The 19,649-nt window shown below is 48.8% G+C and overlaps 7 protein-coding genes across 7 annotated transcripts; 3 read left to right on the top strand and 4 right to left on the bottom strand.

The window, feature by feature from the left end:
* The first annotated feature begins 211 nt into the window (after positions 1–211).
* On the top strand, positions 212–2,051 carry F4812DRAFT_414296 (FAD dependent oxidoreductase). The gene is made up of 3 exons (XM_047932869.1): positions 212–648; positions 709–1,680; positions 1,759–2,051. The coding sequence occupies exons 1-3, from the start codon at positions 378–380 to the stop codon at positions 1,905–1,907; spliced, it is 1,392 nt and encodes a 463-aa protein (XP_047793808.1). The 5' UTR covers positions 212–377; the 3' UTR covers positions 1,908–2,051.
* Positions 2,052–2,159: 108 nt separating this feature from the next.
* F4812DRAFT_449536 (uncharacterized protein) lies at positions 2,160–4,822 on the bottom strand (the record flags this gene model as incomplete). Its single annotated transcript, XM_047935985.1, has 4 exons — positions 2,160–3,781; positions 3,889–4,045; positions 4,169–4,225; positions 4,397–4,822. 4 exons carry the CDS (start codon positions 4,820–4,822, stop codon positions 2,160–2,162), a joined length of 2,262 nt encoding a protein of 753 aa, XP_047793807.1.
* Positions 4,823–5,903: 1,081 nt separating this feature from the next.
* F4812DRAFT_449535 (putative maltose permease) lies at positions 5,904–7,620 on the bottom strand (the record flags this gene model as incomplete). Its single annotated transcript, XM_047935984.1, has 3 exons — positions 5,904–6,445; positions 6,528–7,296; positions 7,375–7,620. The coding sequence occupies 3 exons, from the start codon at positions 7,618–7,620 to the stop codon at positions 5,904–5,906; spliced, it is 1,557 nt and encodes a 518-aa protein (XP_047793806.1).
* Positions 7,621–9,267: 1,647 nt separating this feature from the next.
* On the top strand, positions 9,268–10,544 carry F4812DRAFT_180840 (uncharacterized protein). Its single transcript, XM_047930027.1, has one exon. It carries the CDS (start codon positions 9,451–9,453, stop codon positions 10,309–10,311), a length of 861 nt encoding a protein of 286 aa, XP_047793805.1. The 5' UTR covers positions 9,268–9,450; the 3' UTR covers positions 10,312–10,544.
* A 193-nt stretch (positions 10,545–10,737) lies between these two features.
* On the top strand, positions 10,738–11,799 carry F4812DRAFT_455604 (uncharacterized protein; the record flags this gene model as incomplete). The annotated part of the gene is made up of 3 exons (XM_047936852.1): positions 10,738–10,782; positions 10,848–11,543; positions 11,662–11,799. 3 exons carry the CDS (start codon positions 10,738–10,740, stop codon positions 11,797–11,799), a joined length of 879 nt encoding a protein of 292 aa, XP_047793804.1.
* A 694-nt stretch (positions 11,800–12,493) lies between these two features.
* F4812DRAFT_414269 (thiolase-like protein) lies at positions 12,494–14,930 on the bottom strand. The gene is made up of 3 exons (XM_047932868.1): positions 14,121–14,930; positions 14,055–14,064; positions 12,494–13,967 (listed from the first exon to the last, which is right to left on the bottom strand). The coding sequence occupies exons 1-3, from the start codon at positions 14,602–14,604 to the stop codon at positions 13,085–13,087; spliced, it is 1,377 nt and encodes a 458-aa protein (XP_047793803.1). The 5' UTR covers positions 14,605–14,930; the 3' UTR covers positions 12,494–13,084.
* Positions 14,931–15,926: 996 nt separating this feature from the next.
* On the bottom strand, positions 15,927–18,278 carry F4812DRAFT_449534 (fungal-specific transcription factor domain-containing protein; the record flags this gene model as incomplete). Its single annotated transcript, XM_047935983.1, has 2 exons — positions 15,927–17,705; positions 17,760–18,278. The coding sequence occupies 2 exons, from the start codon at positions 18,276–18,278 to the stop codon at positions 15,927–15,929; spliced, it is 2,298 nt and encodes a 765-aa protein (XP_047793802.1).
* Between the last annotated feature and the right edge of the window lie 1,371 nt (positions 18,279–19,649).

The following is a 19,649-nucleotide window of genomic DNA, read 5'->3' as shown; positions in this document are numbered from 1 at the left end:
CCTATACTGATTGCAGATATAAGCCTCGTTCATATCTGCTCTAAGAAGCAGGAATATCAACTTGTAGGCGGACTAACAGGAATAATGACGGATCGGTACTGAATTACCCAATCAAGATGCCATGCGAGCCTCTCTGCTAATTAATCAATCCGCTATCGCAGTTTCGGCCCTTCGCGCCGGCATAGAAATTCTTATCATCTAGTTCGGGTCGGACCACTCCTTCGGCTGCCCCGCAGAGGTATCATGAAAGGCCTCGGGTATTATAGAGTAAATATAAATATATGTATTATCTATTTATAACTTTGGAATTGAAGTAGCCTGTAAATGGAAACACTCTTATATGCACCGTTTACCTTGAACATAGAACCTTTGAAGTTATGGAGTCTCAAAAGATAACCCTGCCGGTAGCCAGGCCCTGCGTGTCATTCTGGCAACAGACCACACGTTCTTTCCCCTATTTACACGCCAACAAGAACGAACCGGTTCCGGAGGAGTCAAAATATGTCATTATCGGTTCAGGTATCTCCGGTGCTCTAACTGCCTTCGAGCTAATTCAAGGGGGTGTACCGGCAGGGGATATAACCATCTTCGAAGCGAGAGAAGCTGCCAGCGGAGCAAGTTCAAGGAATGCAGGTCATGTGCGGCCAGGTCGGTCTCATACTGCGAACGAACGCAGAATCTGTTCACACTAATCAACAACCGGTACAGATGCCTTCCGCGGGTTCCAGGTCTACAAGCAACTGCATGGCCCAGGTCAAGCGCTAAAGATCATCGCCAACGAAAAGCTCGTCTTTGAAAGGGTTAAGGAATTCGTCGACAAGCATGGAGTGCAATGTGACTTCAACCCGACGACTACATTTGACGTGTGCATGACGCAGGAGTTCGCCGATTTTAACGCGCGCAGTTTCAAGGAGTATCAGGAAGCCGGGGGCGACGTCTCCCATATCAAGTTCTACGGCGGAGAAGAAGCACGGAGGGTAACCCGCGTGCAGAAGGCGGTTGCTGCTTATGAATGGCCCGCCGGCTCGAGTCACCCGGCGAAATTGACCCAATGGCTTCTTACGCAGTCTATAGAAAAGGGCATCCGGCTTTTCACCCACTGCCCGGTGACTTCGGTAACTAGGTCGGCCTCCTCCTCATCTACTGACCAGGTTGCCTGGGACGTAGAAACGCCTCGGGGCACGATAAAGGCCTCTACGGTAGTCCACTGCACGAATGCTTTTGCGCCTCACCTCCTCCCTCAGCTCTCACAATTCATCACGCCCAACCGTGCCCAAGCCCACGCTTTCGTCCCCCCAGCCCCGCTCAACTCTTCCAATATCCTACCAGGCACCATGTCCCTCCGACATTCGCTGAAGCACTTCTACTCCGTGGCTCAGCGGCGGGCGGACGGCATCATCATCCTGGGCGCGCCCATCGCGAACCCGAACATCAGCGCCGCGGCAGCAGCAAGCCGTCTAGTCGCCGACGACGCTATCGTCAACGAGGAGGTGAGAGACGACTCGGTGAAAAACTTCGAGGCTTGCTTCCCGGAGTGCGAGAAGGGGAAGCTGAGCCACGGGGAGGGGCTGCTGCATGCTTGGACCGGCATCATCGGGATGACGACCGACTCGGTGCCGTTCGTGGGCAAGATAGAAAGCCTACCGGGACAATGGGTCTGTGCTGGGTTTAACGGCCACGGTAAGAATATGCCTATCGCTAATGGTAATCCTGATTTCATTACAAGGTCGGGCTAACACGTGTTCTCTCTCGTCGTAGGGATGGCGAGGATATTTACTTGCGCGCCGGGAGTCGCGAAACTCATACTTGGGGGCTCCTGGGACGATACCGGGTTGCCTGAGTGCTTTGAAATAACCGAAGAACGCTTAGAAAAACTTCGAAAGGGGGTTTCCGGGTCGGTGTTTTGAGCTAGCAATAGGACCTTAACGACTCAAAAGTACCTACCTAGATACATAGGGTAAACTTATATATCATGCTACCTACTACCTTATTACCTTATCTATGGCTAGGGTAGATAGAAGGTGACTCTAAATTATCAATTTAAGATTAGTGTTCTATGTTCCTTATGGTGTGAGAGGTAGCTATATGGTAGGTATGCAAGGTAGTGAGATGTAACCAATCTCGATACAACCAATTTGGTATCTTAAATATCAACGTTTTTAAACAGCGGAATCGTCCTCTTTCCGTATCCGCGGCCCTCTGGCGAACGAAATCTGTCTGAACCGCATAGCTCCTCCGTCTCCCAATTCACCACCTTCGCGTTCCGAATCGGTTGTCATCTCTTTGTCCTTGCCCACGTGGGTGTAGGCTAGGCTTGGCGTCGCTATATGCTTGGATAGACCCAAGCCGGACACGGCGCCGGTTGGCATGGTGGGAGCTCTGCTCTGCGGCCTATTGACGTCAAAACTGGTCACCCTCGTCGCCCCGGTTGCCGACCTGGATCGCACGCCGGTCGGGTTCTTCCCCAGAATGGTGCGGTTGGAGGTGCTCCCGGCACCGCTGCGGCTCAGCACGCTGAAGAAGTCCTGCGCGAAGGTCGTTTCGAGATCGCGAGGTCGACCGTCCGTGGTCCAGTAGCGCTCGTCGCTAAGATCGAGGCTGAGATGCCGACGGAAATACCGGTCCTGGTTGACCCACCACGCGCGCCACGCGCAGACGATAAACAAGGTAAGGGGGATCGTGAAAGCCCAATAAATCCAGAACGAGGGCATAACTATCGGATGGGGCCAGCCCTTGGGCGCGTCCTCGGATATAGCCGGGTCGCCCGCCGTGCCCGTCTCCCAATTAAACATCGACACGCCGAACAGGGTGCCGATGTATTCTCCGGGTAGGAACAGAGCGGTGATTACAGCCAATGCCTTCATCGAAGAGCTGTCCCTCGTCGATGCTACTGCCATGCGCGCATTGAGGTTGTTATCCTCCTGCGCCATCTTCGAGTAGATGATGTCGATCTGGGCTCGGCAGCGGAGTTCCGACATACGTCGGTCCGTCTCGAGCGAAGTACAGAGCCGCCACGTGCAGTCCAAATACTGCCTAATCTCATGCCAGTGGACGGTAAGCTCGTCGTCAAATTCTTCGGCCTCCTCTTTCTTCAGCTCCCCTCTGGCCACGGCATGTGCCCTCAGCTCTTTTACGCGCATGTCCAGCTCGTCGCCAGCTTGGATTATGAGCTTCAACGCGCGCTCCATCCACCTCAGCGTGTCGAGCAACTGAATAGCCCCTTTGAGCACGTCGTGTGCTTCTTTCATTAGGTGGATCGTCTGCGGCGGCACGTAATCGGGGTCGTAGTAACTAGCTACTTCTGGTGGATGCGAGTGCGTATCAGTACGAGAGCATTCTTGGCTTCGTTGCCCGCCCCCAACTTTGGACTCGACCATGTCTTTAAGGTTCGTCGAGAGACGCTTTAATGGTTTGAAGTGAGTATTCTTCTCTCCTTGGTGATTCCGCCACCAAGCTTGGGCGTTGGCCCGGCCTACGGTGCCTGTCACTGCGTCGACGTGCGCCTCGAGCTCCAGCACTTCGGCATTGTTGGCATTCACTGCTTCTTCCGTGCGGAAAAGCTGTACTTGAAGGAGGACGATCGGTAATATTAGCGGGTGAGACCACCTTGCCCTACAAGAGTCTAGTCGGCGCTCGTATTCATCCAGTGCGTCCTCAGCATGCCACCTTGTGTCGAAAGATCGCCGTATGAGAGCTGTTGTCGTTTTGGACTTAATCTTATACGCCATGGAGAGGAAGTCATAAGGCGGCTGGGGGCTGGAAGAGAAACTTAATGTCAAGTCTTGCTGCATGTTAGTACATTCTGCAGAACGTAATAAGAGAAAAGGAACGCTACAGCTTCGTTCCCTGTTATACTGGATAAGGGTCGTTGTGCCGTTGTTCACTTACACATCGTCTCTCTTCTCGAGTCCCAGAAGGATGACTCGAGTGTGACTCGTTGAAGAGTCGGCAGGGTGCCGGAGTGCAATCCCAGGGACTCATAATCATCGATGGTGAGATACAATCCATCGACCGTACTATTCGTATTGTGCTGTTCGTCTAAATCCTGACGAACACGTCGATGTGCAATCCTATTACCAAATCTGCTTAGCTCTGATCTGGATGACAAGCTCAGCGGAGAGTGGGGGTGTTTATAGAGGGGGGGGGGGGGGGGGATATATACTCACACTTGTCGCACTCTCCCTTGAAGTAAGTTTTTCCCCTTAGGCATAGGAGTGAAATTTCCCTGCGCGTTGACCCCACTCAATCAGCCTATATTCTTTCATTGCTGAGGGTGTGACGACTGCACGCCATAGCTGGTCCCCTAGTCCCAAGTATATGGGTGGCTTGGCTGAACTACTATTTCCGAAAGATAAGAAACGCAGCATTGGTGTAGCCATATAAAGGTCTCTCTCACCTCGTGATCCAAACCGTGTCCATGCTTAACCGCATCTCGAAACATCCGTACTGCATCTTCTCCGTCAGACATGATGCTGGGAGAGCGGGTCTCGTTGTTCCCTTCGCCAGGTGCAAAGACAGCATACTCGTGATAGGAGACGCGAGTTTCCTGGCCTGTTGGTAGGAGAATATCGCGGGCAAGCTCGCGGAGGTCGAAGTTGAAGAGGTTGAGCTCGTCGAGACGGGTTCGCTGGTGCTGTCTCCCGGGGCTGTATGCAACTGAGGAGAGGGCACCCATTCCAGGAACCAGACTGCCGCGCCGGGTACTAGATGCCGTGCGGCGGGAACCTTCTCTCCGACTCGGGGGCCCGGATACAGCGGCAGCTTGATGGCGGGCCTCGCTAAGAGCCATGTCCAGCTCGTCGAGGTTGTAGTCTGTATTCATCCTAGCTCACCGCATTCAAATCGTGTATGGTACGTAATTCATGCCCTCCACTTACAAAACGCCAAGTAACACCAAAAAAACATCAGACGTATATCGAATCGTTAATGAAATCATATAAGAATCAATTAAGTCGTCTCAAATCATAGCCGGTCATAAAAGTAAATTCGAATGGCATCAAACCTTGTGGTAAAGTCTTTTGGCCTTTCTGACTGGAGAATGAATGTCACCGCTAATGTACCTTAAGGGGGCTGTGTACAATAATAAATAGCTGTGATGATGTGGAGTTGAGGTCCAATTTTTCCAGTTGTTAACCCTTGTCGAACAACTAATCAAGCACGTCTTTGTGGATGGTTTCTAGGGTATCAAGGTATATATCAAGGCCCTTGAGATCGTACTGAAATTTTGTCGGGACCTCGTAACGTAGTGCAATGACGATAGAAGTACGATGGCCCTTAGAGAAGCGAGATCTGAAAGTAAGAAAAAGATCCGAATATTACCTAGAAGCGAGCCTGAAAGATCGTTAATTGGTATGTAGGCTTCCGCAGTAGGATGACCAACTAAACCATCAAGAGGATAGCGTGGTTGGTTTTTCAACTTATCAGATTCTCTTGCAAACAGAATCAACAATGATGGTTTTCTTTTTTTTTTTCTTTAATCAACAGGTAACTACCTCCTAAAGGCTAATACACTACAACTACCTACCTACTTACCTCCAACTAACCTGATTGATAACATCATGTAACTGTTTTGATATCTGCTATCCCAGAGGTAACTAACAGTAACCTACACCGCCTCCATTACATTTCTTTGCTGTACTATCTTACCAATAGCCAAGCTGCCAACGCTGCCAAGACGGCCGCTACGTTTATAAGCAGCTTTTGTTTACTTTTAAGTCCATAATACTGAAGAGTTTGTAGATAAGTGGTACCAAAGTGCAGAGATAGCTTCTACTTGACAGTATGTAAGAGGAAGGTGATCATAAATTTAAACAGTACCATATAAAGGAATCTAGTGAAGTTATATTAACTTAGGAGGTACCTAACTTTAATATGACAGGTCAAAATATAGTATACTGTTGAACTCAACTCTCGGCCGATATAGCAGTGACATCGACCTGATATCCTTTAAACTGCCTGGCCGGAACCTTCTTATCAAATAGAATGTCTAGCTCTTCGTACGTTCTACCCTTCGTTTCGGGGATCCGAAAGTAGGACCAAATAAGACAGATAACTCCCAGCCCACCGAAAAAATAACCGAGTTTCCCCTGCATGTTCGCTTCTGCGGGGTTGATCATATACGGAATAGCGACCGTCATTGCGATCCCAAACACCGCTTGTATCGCCGTGGCCACCGCAATTGTCTTGGATCGGACACGGGTCGCGGAGCACTCTCCTAAAATCACGAATGTGATAGGTCCGACCGACAAGTCGTATGCACCATTCCAAATCAACATGAGTGAACTCTCAGCCCAAGCAACACCCGAAGGTCGGCCAGGGATGCTGTCCAGGATCCCGATTACAAACATCAGAACGATCAGAACCGATAGCCCAATGTTGAATATGCGTCTCCGGCCGAAGCGAGCGATGAGAAACCAGGAGAGCACAGTGCAGACCCAGCCCGTGCCTGAAAATTTCAAACACCGTTAGCTTTCGCATCCTCAAATGTTGCTGCCACGAAATATTGGAAATATTGACTGGAAACTAACCTAAGAATCCAATACCCATATTAAATGCATCCTTAGGTGGCAGTCCTGCTTGTTCGAAGAAGTAAGTTCCATAGTTGATCAGATAGATTCCGCTCAGGACCTGAGTTGCGTAGACGCCGGTAGAGATCTCGGTTCGTCGCAGGTTGATGCCCTTAATAGTGTCTAGATAAGTGCTACCTGCTTCCATCTCCAGTTCCAGCCGATCCGTCTCGGCGATAACGGCTAATGTAGCGTCGACATCTACTTTTGACGATGATAATCGGCGAAGGGCGTCCCTGGCGTCTTCAATCCTGCCCTTGCGCACCAACCACCACGGTGATTCCGGAATGAAGAAGATGCCGGGAAGGATAACCACAACCCAGAACCACTGAAGAGCGAATGGAATACTATATGCCCAATGGTTTTCGATCTGGGAAGTCCCAGTCGTAACCCCGTTCCCAAGAAGTTGTCCCGTGACGAAGCAGAGATTGGTGTAACTCGTCGAAAAGCCACGGAGCGCCATAGGACAAACCTCAGATGCGTAAGTCGGGCCTATCACAACGAAACATCCTAAAACGAGTCCCCCTAGTAGTTCACCTACAAGGAGGACCTGCAGGGAGCGCGCGAAGAATTGGATGAAGACGAGACACGCCGTCAGCAGGATGCATCCGAAAAAGGTCCACTTGCGACCGAACAGCTCCAAGGGATAGGCAGAGAACAATGCGCCGAAGACTTGTCCGAGGGGGTTGCCTAATGATAAGCCCGTCTGCCACGCCGCCGGAATTACATACTATTAGAAGAATGATCTTAGCAGTATCCCTTTATACGCAATTCTTATGGTGGTTGGTAGTTGATCAAAGTTACGTACTTCGCCATCAAGTTCGAACCCGAAGTCCTTTTGGAATTGGGGCATGGCGAACATGTTGCCGATGATTTGCGGATCGAAGGCCAGCATAATAACACCTATCGAGACAAACGCCGACCAGCCGACAGCAGTCGGATACAGTTTCGCAGCTTCCCAGAACGACAGGCCATGCTCTCGTTGCACGGCTTCGGACAACGCGACGTCGGCGCCGCCAGCCTTTGACGGCCCGCCGTCGCTTTGCCCAACCATTGCTACCGTCTTATCGAGACCTGATACGCCAGAAGCATCCATACTACACGAGCTGGAACTCTCTGCGGAGGTGGTTGCGACGAAGGTACCGTAGTGGTGGGATCGTGTGTCCATTTTATTTACCTATCTTTGGCGTATGCAATCTGGCAATCTACTTTTCCCCTTATCGCTCAGCCCATCTCACCCCATGCCATGCTACCATCCAGATTACCGACTAGGGACCTCGTTATCCGGAATAAGCCAAGAATTCCGGTAGGCTGATACGGCAGAATGCCTCGCCTCATAGGTCGGCTCAAAGAGAAGAAAAAAGTGAAATGAGGGGAAATCAGGGGTCCGAGGGGGAATGTGCGGTATGGACGAAGGTTATAAAAAGTATTTACACATGCAAAGTGACAGGGGTTATGTTTGTTACCTACCTCCTACCTTATGGGAAACCTAATACCTAACCCATACAGCATTATCGCGCCCAGTTAAATCATTATACAGCTACTACATATAAATGCATCGAAATAACACATTGAGTAACTTTATGAGTTGTCTTGTTGATGAGGACTATAAATACTTCTTTTCATACATTAACTCGCATGTCTACCTTAATATGAACTTTGCTAGAACCCTAGTCATCTTATTGAGAACAAGTCGCTCCTCATGTTCAATCCTTCAGGACAAGATTGCAGATATATTGCCAATCTTACCTCCCTGTTCATATTTTTCGGCAGGCCTATAAAAATGCAAGATATTAAAGATGTCTAGTTGAGTCTAGCTCAGCTTTCCCTCAAAATGTACCCTACACCTACCTGGTCTACTGGTATAGATATAGTACTACCTCTATACAATAAAGCTACCTGATACCCCAAGATGACCGGTGCCCCTTGCATAGAATATGTACCTAACCTAGGCAGCTAGTTACTGGTATCCCTTTGGCTTACAGATACTCTCGGTTCTTTATTCTATTGGCTAGAAGTTGAAGCTTTTCTTACACTTCTTCTCTGGTGTTTCAAATTCATCGCGCCAGAAGACAAAACGGCTCTTTGTCAGCTAAGTATCTGGGTCATTGGAAAACATAAAAGAAAAGTCTTTGATTCAATTCAATCATTATTCTCATATCTTAGGTAGATACGTGATTATCTAGTAATAGAATTGCTTGTTTACCTACTTCTCACCCGCAACCTCAAAAGCCCGTGTGACCTAATTATTTCAACATCCTTCAAATCGATATGATATATTCAAGATGACTTGGCATAGGTTGGTTTTAGTAGTCATCGTTTATTATGGACTGTTATGTACTATTGCTTGTTCCTTGACATTTTGGCTTGCCTCTCAACCCTAGATGGTATTCATTTCGCGCTGGCTCGCGGTCTATCATGTCATTTTCTACGCCATTTTTTTAGCTCGACGAGCATTAGCCTTCAACTTATACAAGTCATAAGTTTCGACTTACGTTCATGTAGATACTAGTTAAAAATTATTCATCACTCAACAACTTATTAAAAAGACACTCTCTGAGTACCTAGTTGATCTTGGCGTGCAATTTTCAATAGTGAGATTTAGTTGGTCCACTTCGAAATGTTCGCCATAGATGGCGATATTTACTCTCAATTGCACGACATCGGATTAGACGATCCGGTTGGCTGCCGGTGTCAAAATCAAGATGCAATAGGAAGGTCTGGCTAGCTCAACACTTGGGGAGTGGGGGAGTATTCGGATCTTTCTTTTACATCCGATCAAAAAAATGATCAGTTATATAAAGTTGTTGACGATTCTCATTCTAATTCTGTCGTGGACTATAGTCAGTTTCCTCTCTCCAGCAAGTCCCAGCCAGTAGTAGCCATGAAAAGCATTCTCCAATACTCAACTTTAGCCCTCGCCGCTCTCGCCTCCGCGGGGCCGGTCATGGAGCGCTCGGGCTCGCCGTATGTGGGGCCCGAGAACGGCACCCTCGTGATTATAGGGGGTAACGCACAGGACGACGCCATCTACCAAAAGATCATAGATCTAGCCGGAGGCCTGGACGCTCCAATCGTCACAATCCCTACTGCCGAAGGGAGCGACACTTACGACGACAATGCCGCTGCGGCGGGCACGTTCCGTAGACTTGGCGCCAAGAACGTTACCGTTTTACACACATACGACCCGAAGGTGGCCGATACGGAGGAATTCGCGGCTCCGCTGCGCGCTGCTAAGGGTGTGTTCTTCGGCGGCGGTCGCCAGTGGCGTCTTGTAGACGCGTACGCGGGTACCCTTACAGAGCGTCTGTTTCACGAGGTTCTCGACCGCGGGGGCGTCGTCAGCGGAAGCTCAGCAGGAGCATCTATCCAGGGCAGTTTTCTTGCTCGGGGGGACACCGCCAACAACCAGATCCTAGTGGGCGACCACCAGGTAGGCTTTGGCTTCCTGAAGAACGCTGCCATTGACCAGCACGTGCTCGTGCGCAACCGCCAGTTCGATATGTTCGACATTCTCAAGGTCCGACCGGAGCTCTTGGGCATTGCTATCGACGAGAATACCGCGCTCATCGTATCTAAAAATGATGCAGAGGTGTACCGCGGCACTTACGTGATTATTTACGATGGTAAATTTTGGTCGAGAGAGGGAAGCGATTTGAAACATCTTCCGGATAGTTCATCTATCTTTTATTTCCTCAAAGACGGTGACAAATACGATCTTGGAAAGCGGCAGGTGGTAGTCTGAAAGGAATTTTTAATAATGACTTCATTTTATTTTTTACTTTTGATAGTTGATAGCGCCTACGATGATAACACCGTCCATATTTGACGTACCATCTGGGATACCGGTACAACACCTTTGAAAACATGATCGGGCACCTGCCTTAACAGCACAAATAGAGCTGCTGCTTGTGGTGACAATCATACGTTTCGTCAGTTAATAACAGGTAGATACGCATGTCAATGGGTAGTACACCATGTCCAAAGATACTGTAGATACAGTTGAAAGAGAGGCGAGCTACTTCTTACTTGCGTGTCTCAGTTGTGTATACAAGCAAAGATTATACTCCAGAATTACTTCGGGAACGCCTTAGCCCTTTGCATCAGATATATTCAACTTCCTTCTGATATTCGGTGGTTATCAAAGATTCTTCGGTGCTTCTCAACAACAATGTCATTCTCGCAAGACATGAAGATCGCCTTCCACAAAGCTACCGTCAGATAAAGCATCAATAGCTTTGTTTCGATCGGTACCTAGCCTATACTAACTTTTCCTATCAGATACAGAGAATTTTACATAAATATCAGGATGGTAACTGGTTAACCGTACTGATATTGCTTCCAGAGACCCTACGACTAGAAATAATCATGGACGCCCAAACTATTCAAGCTGCACTTGCCGCTGCGCTTGCCAAGCAATCCTTAGCACACTACATGTGGCGTAGCGGAGGAGTGGGTTTCCAGAAAGATACAAAGCCGGCATATTTCACCCTCTTCCCTTCGCTACCTATTGAGCTTCGGCACATGATCTGGGAATTCTCGCTGCCCCCTGATGAGCGTGAGATATGGCTCCAGGAAGCACCCGGGAACTGGCTTCCCCTGCTCCCGATCACATTCCCGATAGCCATGCACGTATGCCGAGAAGCGCGAGCATTCGCCCGACAGCGTCTTCAGCTCAACCACTCTCTAGCCCAGCCCTTTGAGACACATTGTCGAGGTTTCCGCCCCGATTTGGATATATATATATACCTTTGCCCACGGCCCCGTTGTCCGTATCCATGTCTGCAGAGAGGGCAGAGGCCTTCCATGCTCAGGCCTGCAAGGGAATCGATGCTGAGCCGCGGATATAACGTAGCGCCTATACTCTGGCGATATCATCTTGTAGACCTTGCAAAGAAATTACTACCTGAATGGGACGACGATGCCAAGGCTACTTTATGGGACGACGAACAGCAGACGTTGAAGTTCAGCATCAAGGTTGATTACTACTTTCGCTATGTCGGAGGAGGGTTACAACACTCGTTTTATTCTCCTGCCGAGATAATTGCTTCGCATTATATACCTAGCTACCCACTACTAAACCATACTTACTTAGGACACCTTTAAGGGAGAGTGTCACGGTACGGCTAGGTGGACCCCTGGTGTTGGAGAGACATATTTCCTTGTTCCTTCTTCTTTTCTCGTGCAACAACACATTGTTTTCATCTACTTTAATACATCGCGCTGGACGTGAACGATTTCGTCATAAAAGAGAGAAAAAAAGGAGAGAGAGAGAGAAAGACCTATACTTCCCTCTTCTAGATTCGGTCTAGATAATGTAAGAGCATCTGATTGATGTAGACCTGGCCTAGAAGTAAAATTCAACGAGTATAGTATATAGACTACAAGCAGATTCGCTAGAGGCGCAGTTGCTAATGAGGCACTTCTAGATTGTTAAAGCCACCTCGTTGTCGCAATTATAATTATATCAATAAAGTGAATTTTAAATACTATATTAACAATACTCATGGTGCAACCCTTATCTTCTGATTGCTAAGTACTATTTCAGGGGTGAGACCTGACGTTATTATATACAGTTTCCTAGTGTGTGTATCAAGTTCTATTAAACTTATGACGGAGATATAGTGTTGTCTAAGTTTTGAAGCACTAACAAACTTCATAGCCTTAGCGCACCCTTTAGATGTAATATTATATGACGGATTTGAGCATGGCCCCGAAAGCCACTGATGTTCATCGGAGCATAACCCAGGCGGTAAGTTTTACCTAAGTAATATGTTAATTTTAGTGGGAGTCAGCAAGAGGACAAGTTCAACCGATATGAATTTGAGTCAGGCTATGGTCTAAGCGCTCGCCATCATTAAGGTTCAAGACAAAGAATAACAGAAACTCACCTACAAACAACATACGGGTTGCAAACCTACCTAGAGGTACATAATATAACTAGAAAAAATTGCCATTGTAGAATCCTCATGACAACTTGCCCCTATTCCTTTCTGACTTTTCCGCCCCCTGATGAGACAGGTGCATATACACAAGCGACGTTAGCCCCTAACTAAGATTAAGCAGAAACCTTAAAACGCCAGCAGAAAGAGGGTCAGTTTCTATGAAAATAAGTTCGATTCATTCCAGGTGAGTCTATGCTAACTACTACCTTTCATATAATTCGGAACGGCCTCGGGCTAACAACACGAATAAGGCTAACAAGCCAATAGGCGATAATTGCTCATATATACTGTATGTGTCATACCTTGCACCTACCCTTAGGTACCTGATACCCAAGTATGAGTATGTCATAAACTCATACCACATCATACCGTAGCTGTCCTAAGTAAGTACCTGATAATACCTGCTTAGAATAATGAGTGGCTTGCCCGACCCTTCGACATGCCTGAAAATCCATAAAGAAAAGAACCCAAAAGAAATAGGTAAACACAACATACAATCTTGCGCTTTGGTTCCTGTTGCGCGGAGTCCCCTCGACATACTTTCTATTTCATCTGTCCTCTATTATAAACTTATTAGAACCTCGCCTCAACTTTCTTCTCCGTATCCTGCAGCGCCCACGTGCTCAGCGCCTTCTTGCTGAGCACGCTCTTGCACTGCTCGGCCGTGAAACCCTTGGCCTCGACGGCGGGGTTGTACCCGAGGCCGTTCGCCCTCGCGACGTCGGCCGAGTCGCGCTTGCGCGCCTCGCCCCGGTCCGGGCGGCAGTACACCGTGACGACAGCGGCACCGCCCAGGCCCAGGTTGTGCTGGAGCGCGAACCTGGTGTGCGGTACCGCGCGGTTGTTCGCCCAGCCGCGCAGATGCCATACCAGCTCGGCGCACTGCGCGAGCCCCGTGGCGCCGAGGGGGTGGCCCTTGGAAATTAGGCCGCCGGACGGGTTGACGACGTACTTGCCACCGTAGGTGATGTCGCCGCGGCGTACCATCTCATGCGCTTTCCCTGGCTCGCATAGACTTAGCGCGTCTAGTGTCACCATCTCGTTAGCCGAGAAGCAGTCGTGCAGCTCGACGACTTGGACGTCGGCGGGCGAGATCTTGGCTTCGGCGAGAGCTACCTCGGCGGCGTGCTTGCTCATTTCGAAGCCAACTAAGTCGATGGCGCTGCGCGAAAACAGCTTCGGCGAGTCCGTTGCCAAGCACTGACCCGCGATCAGTATGGCCTGGTCCTTCAGATGCGGTCTGGCATCAAGGAAGTCTTGCGAGACTAGGACCGCGGCGGCGCCACCGTCCGACGTGGGGCAGCACTGTAGCTTTGTGAGAGGTTCGTGGATCATAGGCGACTTGAGCATTTGCTCTAGGGTGTAGACGTCCTGGAACTGGGAGTATGGGTTATTGACGGAATGCTGGTGATTGATCCTGCCAATCTCTGCAAAGTCCTCTAGTTTGGCACCGAATCTATGACAAGCGGTTAGTATAGCTACCTGGTATCTAACCTATAAGTACCGAGAGGTATGCTGGCTATAGTAGCATAGAGGTACCTACTTTTCCATATCTAAGTACATATAGAGATTAGCAATAATCTATTAAATCCGAATAGGGGGTACGCACATTCCCGACCGGCATTGCCAAACATCTGCGCTGCGCCAGGGGCGTTCGTGTAACCGCGGGTTTCCAGCATCATCTTTCCCGAAGTGCCGGTAGGGTTTTCCCTATCATTAAAAAAGCTCTGGAGGCTACCGCGCATCATCTTCTCGAAACCAACGACAAGAATGCAGTCAGCGCCGCCATAAGCGATGGTGTTTCGGGCCATGGAAAGACCAGTGGAACCAGTAGAGCAGTTGTTATTGACGTTGAGGATGGGAATCTGCGTCATGCCGAATTGGTAGAAGACGCGTTGGCCGCAGGTAGAGTCGCCATAGCAGTAGCATGCGATGCCCTGTTCGACTTCGTCGTAGTTGATGTGGGCGTCGAGCATAGCTTTGACGCCAGCCTCGAAGCCAAGCTCTGTGTAGTCGACTTTGCCGCGAGGCTTGATGAACTTCGTCATGCCGACGCCGAGCACGTATACGGGCTGCTTCTGTTTGGCCGGCATTTTCTTGAATTGTATTCCCGTCTTTTTGAAGCTCGAGTGAGTATAAAATTAAAAATGCCTAAGGCTACCAGGTAGGTAAGTGTAAATACGGTAAGTGGGACAAGATTTGAAGTTGAAAATATGTTGCCATAAACCCAAATCTAACAACTTTTTTATACTAACTAGAGTATAAATAAGGGAATCGGAAGCTGCACTGCGCCGCATGATCCGGACCGTACTTCCCCTTAAAAAGGCATCCCCAGATGTGGGGAGTACAAAACATCACTTGTTTGCACTTTCTTGTCCATGATCTACGCGGGGCCTAGGTTAACGGTTACCTACCTACCTACCTACCTAGCCGAGGCACTACCCGAATAGGTACCTACATAGGAGTGTAGGGTGGTTTCACGGGTATCAATATAATGAATTACATTAGGTAATCAGAGCCTTTGAAGGATCTATTTGGCTACCTAACCAATCAATTAGATAGCGCGCAGTCATTTAACGCCTGCAAATGTTACAAACAACTATACCAAAACATCTAATAAGTGCTTATAAGTCATTATCAATTTTCTATCAACTCAGCTGAATTAAATATGTACCTAAAATTTCCATATGTTGGATTATTACAATTAGTATTCTGCCCTTTACTCCCAATGGCTTTAGCACCCAATCTGCCCACCCCTTACATGCTCGCCTCACCAACTCCGTCCCTATTAAAAAAGCAGTGCGTCTGCTATATTTATCAACTTATCGTCACGGTCATCTGTTTCAAAGAAGGCTAGAAAGCAGTCATTACAATTCGAATTAGTAGATATGTGTGCCGGTTATCTCTTGACCGGGCTTAGATATTATTTTTCGGCGTGGCGTGGGAACGAGGTTCGGACGTCAACCATGATAATAGGAATAATGCGCCAAGAACGTCGAGTTTGTTGTTGTTGTTTTTTTCGCGCGAGTTGGGGCCCTTGCTGCCGACAAGGGTTAGGTATTTATTAGTTAATGTTGCTAGAGGTAGGTAACTGGACAACGGGGCTAGTTATGATTTAGCCTCGTTTCGTGTATACAAGAATGATTCGTATTACAATGGATTCCAAGTAAATAGGGGTTTCGCAGCTCGAAATCCAGTGAGAATAACGCCGATGAGGTTTTAGAGCTTTCGTCGCGATAGCTTCGTGGTAGATAGCTTGCATAAAAATTGTAGTTGTCGACGGGAGCTTTTCAAGGAGCTCCAGATTGAAGGACGGGAGTCCAGAACTCCATATCCCACATCGCAGCAAAGTCGTCCGGTAACTAACCCATTAGATTCGTAAATTCGCCAAAGGCTTATAGGGATACTTACAGAACTAAGAGCATCCGGCACCGTCATAAAAGGCTGTATTTGACCCAAAAAGCTGGAGTCCGTCTGCATTCCATTCAATTGCATTGGCACCGTCGGTGGCGCAATCTATTCGGAAAACGTCAATAGAGGGTTGGAAATAGGGGTTTAAAGATGTTCTTACCGGCATCGAGGCAATATTCTCCTGGTTTGCATGAATTGCTTGTAGGCCTGCATCTAGGATGGCCTGCAAGCCGTTTTTGATAGCCTCTCGCTTTTGTTCCGGAGTCCCGCCCTGGCAAGTATTGAACACGACAGTAAGCGAGACTATGTCTCTCAAGTCCGTCCCGATTTCTCGTATTCTTTGAATCTGAGTATCCAGCACGTTTTGCACGGCGCGCTTGAGCCGCGGGAGAGATAAGAGGACTGAGCTCTCGGACGCGATCGTGTATGCTTCCTCGATAGACTCAACTTTAGTATTCGAATCCAAGTCTGACGGTGTCTGCGAAGCAGAGTTGCTAGTGGCCTGTTTGATGTAATAGCATATGCTAAAGGCGGCCTGAAGAATCTCTTGCTTGAGAACCAGTTGGTGAAGGTGCCAGATGCGATGATAATCGGGGGAAGCCGGATCCAACTCATCTAGATAGGAGAGTAGTATCATCGACGACCTTAGATATCCTGTCACGATCTGTTGAGGGACATCCGTGCTTCCCAATGCCCAGGGCCGGTATAATGCTAGTAGAGGTCGACGGCAGTGCATGTCTAAAACGACCCTCGTCATCCATCGCCGTCGGACTTCTGCCATGTCGTTCGAGTATGCTGTTGGGACCATGTATCTTATATCTTCGAAAACTCGTTCGAGTTCGTTGCCAAGGTCCAGAATCTGTTGGTAGTCCTGAAGACTGTCGGTGCGGTTAATTAAATCCACTACCCTGAACCTCATAGACAATGTGCTGGCAGCAAACACCTGAACACGCGAATCCGTATCTTGGTCAACCGGTTTCGGGGGAGGGAGATGCTCAATATCGGGATGAATATCTTCGTCGTTAAGGTTTCTAGGTGGCTGGCAAGTAAAATCGTTTTCTCGTATGCAACAAGGGAGATTACAGTGCATGGACATATGTACGTCAAGCTCAAGTATCGTATACCACAACTTCCTCCTTTGCTCCGCCCAGAAAGGCGGTATGTTCTGAGAGAATTCGGACGGATCCCGGTGGAAGCCCATAGTCATTGCCATTCGTACAATTAGACCTAGATGCGTCCAGGATTCTTGGTTTTGCGGATTGATCATCCTCTGGGCCATGAGCTGTAGGACCTCGGCTTGAAGTGTTGTAAATTCGACTAGTTGCTTCCCCCTCAGGCCGTCGAGCCAAGCTCTTACAAGGCAGCTAGCCGTCGGGATGTGAATTCCTTCTCGGTCATGATACTGCCCTTTTCCTACTCCAAGATATCGATAGCCAACACACAAGATTGAGAGCAGTTGAGGCAGAAAAGCATCGTGTTGAGGTTTACCCTCCCAGTACTCATTATATTGTCTCATAAAAGAGGGGATGTGTAGAACACGATAAATGGTCTCGGACCCTTTTAAGTAGATGCTGAGCAGGGTATCGCAGACGCTTCTACTCGGTATGACGTCTGCCATTCGCTTCTGGATGGGCGTGACCGAATCCACGAACACGGTAATAGGAGCGGTGACTTTTCGGTGCTCATCTTGAAGAGCCTTATGAATCTTCTGGATGTTTACGAATAATTCCCTGATGTCGCTAGATTTATTCCTGCTAAACATAAAGTCTTTTGCTTCGTCAAACTAATGACGAAATTAGCTAAAGCGGTCACGTTGACCAAAAGGCAGCTAGCTTACCAGGTTAACTAGAACTCGTGTGCTGCTTTGACCAAAAAAACGCGTTCGTAGACCTCCTTTCACCGTCAAACCACGAATCGTAACGGATGATGCCGCGGGACGTTGTGGCGGAGTACTACCAGACTCAGTGAGAGATGAAGTTCTCGAGAGCAGTCGTCCTTCTAGCTGTTCAAGCCTTACGGCATGGTCTTCGAGAACAGCTTCGTAGTTTGTATCGCGCTGGCCGGATTCCTGATTTGCTATAGGACGACTCCTCTTCGTATTCCTCTCGGCCGCCTCCCCATCCGAGCCATCACTCAAGCTTACTACCTCGCCTTCAGCCGCATACCGACATACACGCTGTGTCTTTTGACACTGGGAACACGGCGAGACTCGATCACACCTCAATTTCCTCTTCCGACACCCCAAGCAACTCTTGACGGGACGTGGCCGCTTCACGCTCCGGGATGGCGCTACGAAGCTATAAGCGGGACTCCTAGTGCCGCTCTGGACCGACGCCGGCGACTTCCCAGTGCTCATCTCAGTATCCATTGAGATTCGTATGTGCCCAGCCGATGCTCAGCAGGATGCGCGAACTGAACAGCAAGCGGGTCGATTCATGGAGGTGAGTGAGATCGAACCAGACCATGACGGAGCCGGGACGCTATCTGACGGAACATCTGACCGGACTCGACCTGTCTGGAGCTTCTCCGACCACTCTGTCCACCGCGCAACTACGTAAAAGAAAAAACGAAAAAAAAGTAGAGGAAAAAAAGGTAGATCAGACGCCAATAGCAGATACGAGAAAAGGGAAAAATAACATAAGACGTCAATTGGAAGGATCCAAGCTAGCTAGGTAATATGTTCATCATCAAACTACCTTGGGCCTTGTCGGTGCTGGAACTTGGAAAGGTAGTCCGCTATGGAGTTGGTTTCCCGCCAGGGACGCCAGGGATTTTTTTTTGTTCTCAGCCAGTTCCCACTGGTTGGTATCGACGGCAGTATGTACGTTAAATTCTACATTCCTACCTGGGACAAGTCTAGAACTTCAACCGGGAATATAAGCGTGCCACGTGATTCGATCCCAGCGCTCCCAAGTTCTATTCAACCCATCCTGACCCAGCCCGACCCATCCCCGGGCGTGCCAAGAATTCATCAAGGCCAAAAACGAGCCATACGAAATCCGTAAAGCAAATCCTGGTAAGGCCCCCCCAGTCAGCCCAAGTCCCCCTTCCCCTCCAACCCTCCTTGTCTTCTCCTACCTAAGCGGCAGTCCTTCGCTAGTCTCGGCCGGGTTCGGGGGGTTAGCTTTAAATGCAGACTAACATCGTGGAGGCGCCAAGGCTCATCATCATTTCCGAAACGACGGATCAACAGATGTTTTGGCCCTATGCTGTGTTTCAGACCATTTTTGGGCAATGTGAACAAATTTAAACAGCGACGTTGCAACCTGTTCTGGGCCCGGCCTCCGAAAAGCCCATCAAAAGCAATGAATGCACAGATAGCTCGTTAAGCCGCAAGAGGCATCTAAGCCGGCTCGTCCTCGTCCGTGTGACGCTTCTATCCTTCCCCCGGTTCGCCCGATTCACCACGTGTGGCCGCCATGATAAGGCGAATGTATTCAGAACGGAAGAGGAAAAAAAAAAAGATGAATCACAAAAGCAGTGTGATCACAAAGGGGAATTTGTAGCTAGTGCATTAACGGCATGGGGGGGACGTTACCTCGAACATCCCATCGTAATTGAACCCTGCTACGCTTAACGCTGCAACACCGAACCTGGAGGAAAGCCGCAAGGCAGGATGCTATTCTCAGAATTTAAAACAGAGAAGACCTCATCCCACGAATTATCCTTCGTCATGAGAAAGCTTGGCCAAGCAAGGGCTCTCTCTCTCTCAATCATGACATCTAGC

Source organism: Daldinia caldariorum (genome assembly GCF_022478825.1).
Source record: "Daldinia caldariorum strain CBS 122874 unplaced genomic scaffold F4812scaffold_2, whole genome shotgun sequence".
Lineage (NCBI taxonomy): Eukaryota > Fungi > Ascomycota > Sordariomycetes > Xylariales > Hypoxylaceae > Daldinia > Daldinia caldariorum.
Note: the sequence above shows the minus strand (reverse complement) of the source record. Positions and strands in the feature narration are given on the sequence as shown.